At 43.4% G+C, this 15128-nt stretch overlaps 1 protein-coding gene across 2 annotated transcripts in view; it reads right to left on the bottom strand.

Annotated features, from left to right (window-relative positions):
- Positions 1-11599, bottom strand: part of grik2 (glutamate receptor, ionotropic, kainate 2) — a 332322-nt gene extending 320723 nt beyond the window's left edge. The window contains exons 1-2 of one of the 2 annotated variants that reach the window (XM_056379853.1): positions 11289-11599; positions 8131-8548 (exon numbers count right to left, since the gene is read on the bottom strand). In XM_056379853.1, the coding sequence (XP_056235828.1) occupies positions 8131-8248 (118 nt within the window). In that variant the 5' untranslated portion in view covers positions 8249-8548; positions 11289-11599. The remainder of the gene's footprint in view (positions 1-8130; positions 8549-11288) is intronic. The other variant, XM_056379852.1, reaches the window with a different exon arrangement.
- Positions 11600-15128: the final 3529 nt, after the last annotated feature.

Here is a 15128-nt window from a genome sequence, read left to right as displayed (position 1 = left end):
GAAAACTACCATGGGCTAGTTGGCTTTTGATTGTTCATGTAATGTTGCATTCATACTGGATTTTCTGTAAACAAGTTCTGCCAACTGTGGAAAGCTGCTCATGTCATGGAACAGCTGTCATGAAAATACAAAGAGGAGTGTTACCTCCCATGTGGTGTCACAAATTTAGAAAGTGTGACAACACACACAGTAAACAAAATGGGCAAGTGAGAGCCTAAACATTAGACATGACAATTATTATTGTCACTTATACTCTCTTGTTGGGGATTGTTCTCCCAGTGTGTGCGCAGTCTACTGTACAGCAGCACTTCTGACAAACAGAAACTACAGAGAGACAGAAATGCAATTTTAAAACATAGCCGCGAGCGGCAATTTGTGAGTTCTAACACTTTTGCGTTCAACAGACAGAAGCAGCTGAATCACCCAGAATTTAAGCCGTGAGCTGCAGTGAGAGGGTTTAAGGCTTCACGAAGCTGAGCAAAGTCACTCCAGGTAATTTAGATCTGTTTAAAGAGCATACATTTCATTATTATAGTATATACAGCATTTCAATAATGCCCCCCCACCACCAACACATCAGAGCTGAATTACACTCAGGTTTCCACTGAGTTTAGTCAGGCATGAGCAAATTTGTGATAGGCCACACCTACTTGCACCAATCAATGTGACACTTCAGTTTTAGGTTAATACTCGGTCCCAGAGCATGCACACCTATCTTGGTGGAATTATGGCCACCATCCAACATTTGTGGCAATCTGCAACCTGTGACTAAAAAATGAAGAAAGAAAACAAAACACTGAAGAACCAAAAGTTGCAGTTCCTTTAATGACCACTAGAGTCTGGCTCCAACAGTGAGTCAGTCCCCATAGACTCCCATGTTAAAATGTCCAACTTTACAGCAGAAATAAACATGTTTACAGCCTGGTACAAAAACAGTTTTGGTGTCTAGAGCTAATTTCCTCCTTCGTGACAACTGTTTATATAACTCACCTGTTTACATTTTATTAAGGACTAAAATTATGGAGAATTGAGGGTGTGGCCTCTTTGAGTGACAGGTGGGTGAGCATATGCTTACCACAAACCAACATGCACCAATGTTTCAGCTCCACTCACGCCACCTCTTTGACCATTTTGGATTAGCTCGGAGTTAGGGGCAGAGTCAAATACTGCCAAGATGGCAACAGTGGAGCAGCTCACTCTGAGCTTCAGAAACCTGTGGGTGACATCACAGAGGCCAGACAGGGGTGACGCCAGGGATTTTGGGGCCCATAAAAAGCTCACATCAGCCCCAGTCACCACAGGCCTCACCAACCCTGAAACTATAACACTGTGCAGACATGCAACATTCTGTACACAGTGGAATTCATTGTTTGACTGACTGATAGCATCTATGAAAAATGTCCTTAAGGTCAGTTTAATAGTTTAAATGTAATTTTAATGGCTTCAAGGTAAAATATCATCATTATATCATCATAACCAAAATATTTTATTGAGGTAAGTCATCCAATACAGACTATAGGTTGCTTTGGTTTCATATAATGATGATCATGTGGAACAATAATTACAGTGTTTGAATTTCTTATCATTTATGAGGATTTAATTATTCATATTTTGTTATACCAATAAAGAAAAGAAATTCCAATGCACCCTTGCAATTATCCCAACTGACCTGTGATTCAAGGGGGGGGGGGGGGGGGGGGGTAGGGATGGGGAGACCTGCCACCAGGCAGGAGCAGGGACAACTGGTTTATTCTGAACAGCAGCAAAACGTTGTCTGCATTGATTAAATGTCGGAGAAAGAGGAGAGGATTGTAAAGACCTTTCTCTGAAGATATGAAGTAACTTTTGTTAGAGGAGCAAAAGCAGCCTGTTTCACTGTGGACTAAGATAACATGATCATTTACACCACACTCGCTACACTGGAGCCAAAATTCTCTTTAGGAGACTGTGACATGGTGCTCCAGCCTCCACCAGCTCCTCACTATGAATTCACTGCTGGCTTAGTATTCTTTACAATCTCAAATGATCCACCACAAGTCTGTACTGTTGACAACACTGTTGGCTCCGTGGATTAAGACTCTGACTCTACCATCTGCTGCCTCAGCACAAATCCAGATCCATCAGACCAGGTCTTCATCTGTCCAGTGTTGGTGAGTCTGTGTTCACCTCAGCCTCCTGTTGTAATCCATCTGACTCAGTGTTGGATGTGTTGTTCGCTCTGAAGCTTTTCTGCTCAGCACAGTTGTACAGAGTGGTTATCTGAGTGACCGTAGCCTTTCTGTCAGCTCCAACCAGTCAGTCCATTCTCTTCTGACCTCTGATCTCTGTCATCAACAAGGCGTTTCTGTCCACACTGGATTTTTTTTTGTTTTTCTTGTTGCTCCATTCTGAGCGAAAACGCTAGAGACTGTTGTGTGTGAAAATCCAGGGTTTTAAGAAAACACTCAGACCAGAGTCTGACAACAATTATGTCACGGTCAAAGTCACTGAGATCACATTTTACATTCTGATGTTTGACATTTGAAGTGCACATGAACTGAATCTCCTCACCTGATTTAATGCACTGCAATGCTGTCACGTGATTGGCTAACTGGACAACTGGCTGACTTAGCAGGTGTAAAGGTGTTCCTAATAAAGTGCTCAATGAGTGCATCTTGTGTAGACAAGCTGCAGCAGCATCTGTGAGATCAATGAACTGTGAAATTTATAGCAGTTGGTTTTATCATTTAAACTGTTTGCACATTGCAACTAAATTTGTCTCTGGACATAACTAACATCAATCAGTTCCTATATTTAAATTCCAGGTGTGTAAGGTGTTAGCTAAATTGTTTGTTATTGGAGTGCATCATTTTAACATTGACCAATTTCACTGTTGTAATGTAACGTAAAGTGATGTAAAAGCAAAAGCAGGAGGACGTCAGGTCAGTGAATAAGGTCAATTTTGGAGGTTTGAGTATCTGTACGTGTGTGTATGACAAAGAAAAAGAGAGCGCTCACAAACACAACAGTGCTACTTGAATGTCTTAAAAGAAATCTACTCCCTCGTGCACTAAATGATGAGAATACCAGAGAATATGTCGCCCAGTGTTATTCCTCACCGATCGTCCAACTCCACCCTCAGGATCACAATCAGACATCTGGACACTCTTATATTGATATTCACGCCTTGCCTATGGGCTCCTGCAGGTGGTCTGTGAGTGAAAGGTGCTGTGTATGCGTGGCATGCTGTTTCTCAACCCCCCCCCCCCCCCCCCCCCACACACACACACACACGCACACACACTCCTGAGCCTCTTTGTGTGTACTGAAGTGGATAAACACGTTGGAAGTAATTTTTTACATCAGCCTTTCTCTCCTTCTACCATCCATCACTGCCAGACTCTCTGATAGCTTTAGCTCCGCCTGCAGTGGCAGAACAGTGCCCCCTTCCTGTGATGGCCCATAAACTAGACCGGAAAATGTCCCCTCCACCCAACAGTGGACAGTTACAGGCCATGGGTCCTACAATTTAGAATTCTTGTTTTTTTAATCTAACGTGCTCACTTGCCTCCGAAGCAGAAAAAGAACATATTTTTGTATTTACAGTGCCACGTGTCCGTGTTACCTTGATCACAGTATTTTTGCTACAGCTCCAGTCTCACAGAAAAACTGTTCTCACCAGATAAAGGAGCATCAGTCATTTGTTCAAAAAACTTTGAAACAAGATATCTATACATGTATACATACATAAATATATTATTTTCTATGACATCCGCCTCTAGTGGTGGTGTAATAATGACTGACAAAGGTAGACATAGCATGACATTGTTATTAAAGAACATCTCCCACCAACAGTGACCAACATGCTTACCTGACCATAACCAAGCACTTTTAGCTGCCTATATTTAACCAATATCTGATAATATTTTCTATTTGTACACAGACTCGAGGCTACGGTGTGAGAACTGGATGTGACACAAGCTCTTCCACCACCGCGACCTCCGACACCTACGCTGCTTCTGTGTGAAGAGCACTGCACATCCTGCTTTTCCACTATGAACGTAATTTCAAGGTCACTGCACTGAGAGGTGGCAGATCTGCGGCTTCTTTAGGGAAGTAATGACCGGCTAATGATTTTTTCATGCAGGTGTGAGGACATCACATCCTGTGGGACGTCCTATGTTTTTTTCATTAATGTCATCGCAGAAAAGATTTTACTTCATGTCTTAAACAACAAGCCTGGCATTATATGAAAAGACCAACACCAACAATGTGTCTCTCAATACCTTCCGACATCCAAACCCAGTCTGTGGTTGTCAGCCCCGACCCTGTTGGTTCCTACTGCAGATGATTAAATCTTTAAATATGTGTTTATAGCTTCATTTTTTTTTTAAAGGTTCATCATTCCTTAAAACAGCTGGACACCAGTTTTTTCCAAACATAAATCAAACAGGAGGAAACAGTCCATTTGTTGGGGACTATTTTCTGTCGTGGATTTAATGCACATTTGCAGCTGTGTTCATTATATCTCCAATCTGTCTTCCGCAAACTCCACCCACAGCTACACTGATAAACTGGAAGACAAGTAAAAAGATTATCAGGGAAATTAGTGTGTTCATTGAAGGATACTGTGATTATCACCTCCCATTTCATACCTAATGCTCTCCATTGCGTGATGATGCACTTAGCCACACATTGTTTCCAAGCAGCTTGCATCTCTCTGCAAATTTCCTTATTTACAAGTCATCAGTGAGGCGGGGGCCGGAGCCTGGAGGATAATGTCAACTTTTCAGTTCAGTTATTGACAGGCAGGCTTCTCAGCGAGCCAGTTATTTTCTAAAGAGGGAGTTTTTCTAGCCTCGACCTGCAACATTTAGCTTGTCTGCCCCATTAGACGGTGACCTTCATACTAATGTTGACTATGGCAGCAAGCGCCAGCCTAATTCAATCTCCGCTCTGCAGAGATCACAGAGACATAAAGTGCCAGTATAAATTGATGCATTTTTAGATACACACAAATAGTCCTTAAAATTGCTTCTTGTGGAGGTGAGGAACCTTGTGGGTGTCATCGCTCTGTGGCCGCAATGAAAAGTTCCATATGTAATCCATGACTCTCCATACAGTCTGGATACAGTCGGAGCACTTCCTTGACCCAAACTTTTTTTTGTTAAAGCTTGTTTTCTAACACCGTCTGCTTTCCACCAGCAGCTCGAGTGCATTTGTGAAATACATTCTGCTCTATTCCTGTGACGTGACCCTGAATATGACTTCTCCACCACACAAGTAATCCAGTTACCTGTCGACAATACAGCCACTAAAAAGCTGCAGAAGGTTTCAGCAGACCCAGCAGGCTGGAGTCATACACTGCTTACAGCCGGAGAGACATGTTGAAATGAAATGTGGTTCAGTCGGTGGTTGTTTACAGCTGATCTGTATCAAACTTTATCTTCAGTGGGCCACGAGAAAATCAGTTCTGTGGTTTCTATTATCAGTGGCTGTCAGAATGTCAGTCTCTGTTTTCAACACACACAGCTGCTGATCAATCACACCATGTGAACTGTTGCCTTGCTTCAGAGTTCTTAATGTTAGGGTTCGACTTCATCATTCCCTCATTCCCTGTGTGTCTGCCTGTTCCTGGTTTTGTCTTTGTCCCCGTCTGTGCGTGTACGTGTGTCTCAGCTGGGCGTGGCTTCCTGGTCCCGGCTCCTGCCTATTCACCTGAGCACCTGTGACTCATCAGTCAATCAACTCTACAATCTGCTGCAGTATTTAAACACTGGCTGAACCCGTCAGTCTGTGCCAGATCCCTGTGCTTCAGATTGTTCGCTCTGTGCTCAGCCCAGCCCAGTCCAGCCTCATGCAGCCAAGTCACCCTCGCCAGTCTCCGGCTGGGACCTGAGTGCACGCTGCCACTTCCCTGTTCCATTAAGTCTGCCTATGAGCCATCTTCACCACCCAATTCTCAGCCTGGATCCCAGCCCCTCACCCCCAGTCACAATAAAACTACCAGGTATCTGTCAGCTGCCTCCTGGTCTGTGTTCTACCTTTTGGCTCTGAAATTTGCTTATTTATAACACTTATACCATGGACTGGTATTTCAAATATAATATATAACAATCTAAACCATGTATCTCTTAACTCCAAACGCCTCATGTTTTGAGGACTGGCTACTACAAAGGAATGGTCAAAACACATCTGGGATTTTAATGTTGGAATAACAAGCTGTTTTCGCAGCTGGACTCAAAGCTGCTCCAGGAGCAGAAGAAATCCCATTTGTGAGGACAAACTTCTATTGGTGGAGTTAGAGTAGCACAGTTTCGACGGTGGACGAGTCAAGGTGTGACTGTCTTGCTTAAAGATACACTCATTATAGCTACTACAGTGCAGTGCAGTACAGTGGGTACTGAAGGGACCATAGATGTCCCTGACGGGGGGGTTTAATGACCCTACAAGTAATCTAGGGACATCAAAGTAGAAGAGAAAAAGAAGGCAGGTGCAGTTCACAGTGACAACAACAAGTGGAATGGCAGCAGCAAATGGGGGTGGAGCAGCAACTTGTGGAAAAAAAACTCACATCATTAATGATGTATGGAGATATTTTGCATTTGATGCAGATCAGCAGAGAGAAGTTATAGAATGTTTTTTTTCTTTGTGGCATCGAAATCAGAATCAAGAATCGTGGATTTCATTGGCATGGTTACATCCCGACTGCTGACCCTCCACACACATGAATGCCGAAGGTACAAATGAACGACATCAGTCTTTTAAAGGCCATTCCAGTTTTACACATGAACATCAGTTTTGTTTTTTTTTTGTATATTATGGAATATAATGAAACACAGCATTTCCCTTGTCACACTCCACTGTATTCCTCCATACACATGGACTGAATGACTCTGAGCTGGGAGCCATCACCGTCATGTAAAGGGCCTTTGACTTCACTTACACCCAGCAGAGCCCGAGCTTCCCCCCAATCCAGACCAAATGAAAACCACATCTGTCCATATGAATATATCTGTGTTCTTCATCGGGTAGCAGCATCTGTGCGTTTCTGTGTGGATCTGTGTGTGTTATTGCAGTTGTTGTATGTGTTTGTGTTCCCACATTACTGTTCTTGATAAAACACACGAGAGGTGGAATAAATGGAATAAAATGTTTCATTTTAGTAATCGACGTTCCACAGTGTTTTTCCTTCTCTCTGCTCTTTTCTCTGGCTGCAGCCACTTTATGTGATGCAAGGCAGTGGCCCTCACCTCTCTAACTAAACAGACATACTGTATTTCTATATGGTGATGAAATATTTGTGTGTGTGTGTGTGTGTGTGTGTGTGTGTGTGTTTTAAGGCTACTTTAAAGGTGCTTAAGGAGAAATTTAAGAAGAGAATTATTGTTCATGATCATCCAAAAATTTCCCTGAGAGAAAAATAAAATATTCATCACATTCCTGAAATATGGATGAGGCATGTAGGCATAGTATAAAAAAATTATGCATCTCATTCTTCAAAAAAAAACAAAAAACCACTTAGTGCAGTTACTGCAATCAGTAACATTTCAATGTTTTTCTCACACACATATGCACACACACTACCAGCATATGTGTAAATTCACTGTACAATATGAATTCATGAATAAATGCACATAAAACGCATCACATCTGAAATCGCTACATCTACCACACACACCTGAACACACACACACCTGAACACACACACACACACGCAAACACACACACAGGCACACACAGAGAGAGAGTGGGTGACATGAACTCATAAACACATCACTTCCAGCAGACACTGAACACACACCTGGGGGTGTGGTGTTAATAACCTTTTTACATTTGAAACTTTCTAAATAGCAACAAGTTCCAGACGACTGCTTCCTTATTCAGAGTTTCATCTCTATTTTTGGCAGCTTTGTTCCAGTAGTGCAGGTCTGTGCCAGCTGATCACCCTCATGCTATTGCTCCTAACAAACCTTTTAACACTGTGAATAACTCTCAGAACAGCAACAACAACTGTTTTCTACAAGTGAGGAGAGGGAGGAAAAGTGAGTCTCCAACAGGTCGGGATGAGAGCAACATGCTTCATGGGGATGAGAAGACACAAATCAAACTTTTAGGGCGACATGAGAGGAAAAAGAAGCAGTAGCTCACCAAATCTCAAGACATGTGGCATCCCATGAGAATATCCCACACAGTGTAATAGCAGCAGTAGAAGCCTGACGGTGCACCTGAACCTCGCACTAAACATCAGCAAGGAGGCAATCTTCATGGTGTTTATGTGGTGCACAGGATTTTTATTCCCTGAATCGGTATATCCCCAGATTTTTTTTTTCTTTCACCCCTTTAACATGAAGCAAGGCGACTGCAAAATCACGGCATGATCACCACAGGCGGGCTGGGCAACGGTTTCCCCACATCCATTTGGCAAAAAAGCACTGCGTGTCCAGCTCACTGCGCCAAGAAGAAATAGCCCTCCGACTCAGCTGAGGAAGATGATGGTGGAGGTGTTGGTGGTGGAGGTGGCGGGGCATCCATGTTAGGCAGGGCAGAGCTTGAGGAAATCCATCTACTGAAAGACACAGACAGAGATTGGAGAGGGGTGAGAGGGGGACAGCGGAGGGTTGTGGAGCTCCAGCGTGACCAAGTGAGAGTGAGAGTAAGTGAAGCGGTCTGAGCAGCCTCGCCAGCCCGAGCTCCTCCTGCTGCACTGCCGCACAGCATCTGACGTCGAGCCAACACTAGTAGTGGGAGAGCGCATAGGGTGGATCGAGCATGTTTCTCGGCTACTGCTGACCACACTTCGCCCCTTGATCCATACCGCCTGCCTAAATTGTCTTGTGCCCCCCTCCCCACTCCTTCCGCCTCCCTCCCTTCTTCCTCGCCTCTCTCGCTCTGATGTCGTGTCCCCGGCCAGTCGGCCGCCGCTCTCCGGTTCCCCGTCAGATTTTCTCCCGGTTCGCTCAGGTTCAGTGTGTGTTGCCGGTCGCGGAGCGCCGTCGTGCACAGCCGTGTAAAAGCCAATCTCTTAATGTGAAAAGATCGCCTGTTTTTGATCGGAGTCGCTCAAGCTTGGACTCATGTGAGGGCTCCGTGAACCGAACCTGTCACTGCACACTCAACATGATGAATAGCGTCTGCTCACTCCCGCTGTATTTCACCACTCATGGAATTATTACTTTTTTATTCTCTACTTTTCCTCAGACTCGGACTCTGTTAGAGAAGAAGCCTCAACACCAAATGTTCATTTCATTTGTGTCTGACTGATCGCAAAAACTACCTGCTCCTTTATATGACTATTGAATTACTGAAGGTGCTTACATGGTTTGAAGGGAGAGGAAATTTCATTATTATATATCAAATTAAATATTTTCATACAGGCTGGACTGTGGCCTCTAACCTGTTATTTATAGATAAATAAAATTTCACAACGATTTTACAGCCACATGGTTCAGTTTTACTACGTTTTCAGACATATTAGCACAGATTATTGCTTTATTATTTCCAAGGTCTGTAAATGTTATGTTTTTAGGGAAATCCTGATTGTTTAATCTGATGCATAATTTCTGAATTTAGACAGAATCAAGAATATATCGCATGGAGGCCAAGATAATTTCAACATGGAGCAAATAAAAATAAGGCAGGCTGACCTCAGATACAGGCTGTGAATAGTATCTTATTTTCAGGAAAACGTTACGCTGTGACACAATAACCTTTTATCCTTTAATATCATCACTTGTGTGATGTAAAAAAAAATATCTTCTCTAGGTTTAAAATAAACTTTAAACGAGTGGACGGCTTAACATTTAGTTGATTTTTTTAAACGAGTGTTTGAGGAGTTTTCAGGACAACGGACAGCGACTCTGCACTGGCTCAGTCGCTGAAAGAGAATCCATGGACAGCTACAGCCACTGAGGGTGTTTCAGCACCACGGACAGCTCCTCATCCCTCCTGTTCTATTTTGGAGCTTCCTCTTCTCGTTGTCTTAATTAGCAGCGGGTCGTGCTGTTTGGACCAAATCCATATGATGAGAGCCAAAGGTTAAATATTGTTTCACTACGCCGCCTGCTTCCAAATTAGCATTCATCAATTGAGGCCAACACCCAAATATCTACCAAGCCAGGCTGCCCAGTGTTATCGGAAAGCTTAAATGAACTAATATGTGAGTTGTGTGCACAAGTTAAATATGATTTTAACAAAGATGTCATCCTCATAATTATATTTAAGGAATTAGGACATCATTTGCACAGAGCACCACACCTGACACAACAGGCAGAGCAACTAACAAATTTATTTCTCTATTTATTCCTCGGTTTTTTCTCAGAGTATCCATAAATGTTGGAGGTTGTCGTTGTCAGTTTTCCTGCGCCAATATGTAAGTAGAGAAAAAAGAAAAAAGACATCTGAGACCTGTTTGTCTCGATGAGTGGGCCTAAATCGGCGCAGTGTTTTAATTCACATGGAGGTCAGAATAAAGTAGCAGCCTTTGACAAATATGAGCAACACAGAGCCGCAGTTCTCTGAGAGCCGTGCTTAACGACCTGGAGGTGCTCAGGGAATCTGGTGAAAAAGCTGGAAGCAGTGAACATATTCATCTGGATTTTTTAAATTCAGCTCTTTTTTTTACAGATAGAGCTACAGCTCAACAAATGCCCCTTTGTGCATTTGAAAAGGGCTTTTAAACAGGCTGAGCGGAGCCCCTCCACCGGGCAGAGCCGCGTGATGATGAAGTTGATTTAAAGCTAATGTTCTTGTCAACTGTGGGATTTAAATGCGCGGCTCATCTCCACTAGTTTCCGTGCAGCCCGGGAACCAGAGACGTTATCTCCGGATCATTCATAAAGCGGATCACGGCTGGCATTTAACGACCCCCCCCCTATAATGTCTTTCAACCCCACAAGAGTGAAGGCATCAGCCCGAGGAGGAGGAGAAGGAGGAGGAACCCGAAAAGGTGACAAGTGTCTCCACATAGAGGTCGGGCAAAGACACGGGAGGTCACGTCTCCAAGGCTTTTGAAACCACAAGTCAGAGCCTGTTTCTGTCACATGTAAATGTTCTTTCGGTCTGAGCGCGCAGGTTAAAAGCAGCTTTGCTCCCATGAACTCACGGGTTAACTTTAAAGCTGAGCGCGGAGGTGCGGAGCGGTGTTTTTTTTGCGCGTTTTGGAAACGACATGAAACAGATTCTACTTCGGTTTCGCCTATTTGCAAAGATAAAAATAACCTGCTCCTGAAAAGATGTTACGCGTGAACAAAAAGTAGAACGCAGCAAAAGCATGTGAATAAATGTACAGTTTGAAAGAATGGGCGTACCTTAGGTCGAGCTGGAGCCGGGAAGAGTCATCAGAGCAGCACAAAGAAGTTGATTTGTTTCTATGGAGAAAACCGTGTCGCTTCCCCAGCACTTGCATCTGGTAACGCTGCGCTCCGGCCGTAGGGGAGACACGCCTCCTGTCGGACGGCAGGACTCACTGCTTAAAGAAACTTGCGGGGGGCGGCACCGGACCAGGGGGAGTCACCGACACACAGTCTGCACCTTCCCCGGCGGAGGAGACTGGGTGTCAGGTCAGACCGAGGCGCATTATGAGCCTTTTATCCGCTGGAGAGTTAAGAGCTTGTGGACATTTGTACTGTGAGCGAGTTTACCACTGTTAACACAGAGCGTTAAAGCCATCAGCGCGGGAATCTGAGGGTGAAGGTCAGGCTGAGCCTCGGTCTGATCCTGGAGGTTGGTCAAAATGTCAGCAATCTGAATAAATGCGCCGCATTGTGGGATAGGTGTAAGATCAATGCTCCCTCCGACTAGAGTGAGATGACATTTATCACATAGTAAAATATACTGATAGATTTGGGTTAACTAATTTAACGTAAGCAGTGTTTTAAACAGAGGATTATCACTGGAGGACTGCTCCAGATATTTGGGGTTTAGTGGATCATCTGGATGTTGTTGAGCCCAGCTCTAGAATATTGGTTCCTGGAGTTATTGTGTAAAGGACACACTTTAATTTGCATTTATGAGGAGCCTAGACTTTCAAACACAGTTTATGGAGTATTAATTCATTCTATTTTCTCAAAAGAGTAAAAGCAAAGAATAGATCTCAGTTATCCAAATTGTGCAATTTTAGAGGCTTGGTAGTAAAAAAAAGTCCAGGTGACAACAGATCCTAGCACTTTGGTGTATTAACCAAAATCATAGACCCGTACATTCTAGTGTAGAGCCAAAATGAAGGGAATGTGGAAGCTCTTTAAGATAGTGAATGTGTGCAGAACATTGAATGTTGCAGTTCACAGGAACGTTTTTAAGATGAAAAGATTCACTAATAGCAGAAAATAAACCTGACTGGGAGATTGATGCTCACTGCACTGACCCACTGACCCACTGAACCACTGACCCACTGAACCACTGCACTGAACCACTGAACCACTGACCCACTGAACCACTGAACCACTGGTCCACTGAACCACTGAACCACTGCACTGAACCACTGAACCACTGGTCCACTGAACCACTGAACCACTGAACCACTGCACTGAACCACTGAACCACTGAACCACTGAACCACTGAACCACTGAACCACTGAACCACTGCACTGAACCACTGAACCACTGAACCACTGAACCACTGGTCCACTGCACTGAACCACTGAACCACTGAACCACTGGTCCACTGCACTGAACCACTGAACCACTGAACCACTGCACGACTGCACCACTGATCCACTGATCCACCGAACCAATGAACCACCAAACCGAACCACCGATCCACCGAATCACCGCACTGAACCACTGAACCACTGAACCACTTCACCACCGCACCACCGCACTGAACCACTTTACCACTGATCCACTGATCCACTGAACCACCGAACCACTGCACTCAACCACTGAACCACTGATCCACTGAACCACTGATCCACCCAACCACCCCACCACCGAACAACCGAACCACTGAACCACCGCAATGAACCACTGAACCACTGAACCACCGAACCACCGAACCACTGAACCACTGAACCACTGATCCACTGAACCACTGATCCACTGAACCACTGAACCACTGATCCATTGAACCACCGAAACACTGCACTGAAGCACTAAAGTACTGATCCACTGAACCGCTGCACCACCGAACCGCCGGACCACCGAACCACTGCACCACTGAACCACTGCACTGAACCACTGAACCACTGATCCACTGTACGTAGGGTGCATGTTATTTTGCAGTTTTGTCAGCAGAAATGAAATCACAGCTTACAGAGTGAACTGTCACTTGTTTGCCACATGATTTCTCTCTGGTGAAAAGAGAAGAAGCAAACAAAAAGCTAAAGAGCTTGTGTTCTTTTTACAGTGAGAGAGCTATTAGTCATTAGTCAGTACTAGAAAGTGATACATCACTGATTTCATAGTTACATTCAGAAATATGCTTTGACCTTAGTTTGTGAAACACCTGCGATGCTGCCGAGGTAAGAATATATTGGTCACAGACATTTAATGTACACAGAGGCTTTTGTAATTGAAAGAAAATTGTTGTGTACTGAGATGATGTGCTGAAATGAAAGATCCCTCAGTTTGACAGTTCTTTAAGTTTTCCATCATGGCTGCATTCCTGCTAGAGTGGGAAAATCTCTGAAAATAACTCAGACCATTAGGAGACACCAGAGTCCTCATTTAGCGGGAGCAGGATTAAGCTGTTCATTTTGAGAGAGACACCATCATCAGCACAGCATGAACTTTATTTCAAAACATGAGACATATTTCTTCCATACATCTGTGGCTAATGTTTTAGGAACAGACATGTTTTATTTGCTGCCCGTTTGTTGTTTTTTATCTTGCCCTTTTGGTGAGGTCTCCAAACTCAATACGTTTCCAACCTGCTAAAATAATTGAAAATTTATTCAGGAAAAATATGTAAAATAAACAAAAAGGAATTAAAATCATGTCAGGTTTTACGTGCTGATTTTATTTCAGTGTAGTCAGTTACTTAAGAGCCGGATGACACTGACATGAAAACATAGAAAACCTCATATCAATCCATGAATTAGTCTGCATGGAGCACATTGAAAAACGTTTGTCAGAACATGTAACTAATTGTATCCTGTACGTGAATCTTTTCTTTGTTTCCATTTGTGTTTGGAGAAACAAGGGACGATATCTTGACATTAGGAGAGATAACGTCTTTCAATTTACACAAAATCTTGATGCATCTTGATCTGCGCACAAACAGCTGAAACAATCTCCCACGCTCAGCAAAGTCACTTTCCTTCTGATTCAACCCCTGAATAATTGACTTGTGAAGATAGAAAGCCTTTATTTATTGCAGTTCACTCCTCAAGATGAACACTCTTCTCATTTTGTTTCAGGCCAATCAAAAGGTAGGATCAGAAATAAGGGGAACCGAGTGAGGCCATCAGACAGAAATAACTGCAACAAGATATACAATTTAGTGGTGAAGCAGCGCATCCCTGCAGAGAGGGAGGCCTGGTCTTAGGACACGGTCTGAAGCTGAAATGAAAGGGAGCTTTGATCACCTCCCCTCCTCTTCTCTCTCTCTCTCTCTCTCTCTCTCTCTCCCTCTTTTCTGTGTGTGTGTGTGTGTGTGTGTGTGTGTGTGTCTGTATCTGTGCGCAGCATGAAGAGTTGAATTGTGGGGGATACAAATAAATAGTCACTGACAGCTCTGTAATCCAACAACCTCTACTCTCACCCATGGAAGGTAAAAGGGCCTGAGACCCCTGTACAGATAAGATAAGATAAGATTTAAAGATGGATCGGTTTATGAGAGCACTGATAATTGATGAATTCCAAAAATAAAGTTGATTGAAAAAATATCATATACATGAAATTTAGAAAAGAAACAAATTTTCAGGAAAAAAAATCAAAAGACTTTTACATTGCAGATCCATTATGGCTTTTTTTAAAGGTGATTTGAGCCACATGGCAAAAATAATAAAAAAGTAGAAATTCATTAGAAAATTCAGTAAAAATTTTGAAATGTGACATTGTAAGGAAAGGTTAGAATTCTGTCATTGAAGTCAGCACATCAAAGGCTAAAGTCATTAATCAGAGATAAAAAGTCAGTTGTTTAATGTCAGACCTTGAAGGTACCTGCCATGTCCCTTAAGGTACAGTCACAGGCAAAATTGCTGACAAGG

The sequence above is a fragment of the Seriola aureovittata genome, chromosome 7 (assembly GCF_021018895.1).
Source record: "Seriola aureovittata isolate HTS-2021-v1 ecotype China chromosome 7, ASM2101889v1, whole genome shotgun sequence".
In the NCBI taxonomy this organism is placed as follows: domain Eukaryota; kingdom Metazoa; phylum Chordata; class Actinopteri; order Carangiformes; family Carangidae; genus Seriola; species Seriola aureovittata.
Note: the sequence above shows the minus strand (reverse complement) of the source record. Positions and strands in the feature narration are given on the sequence as shown.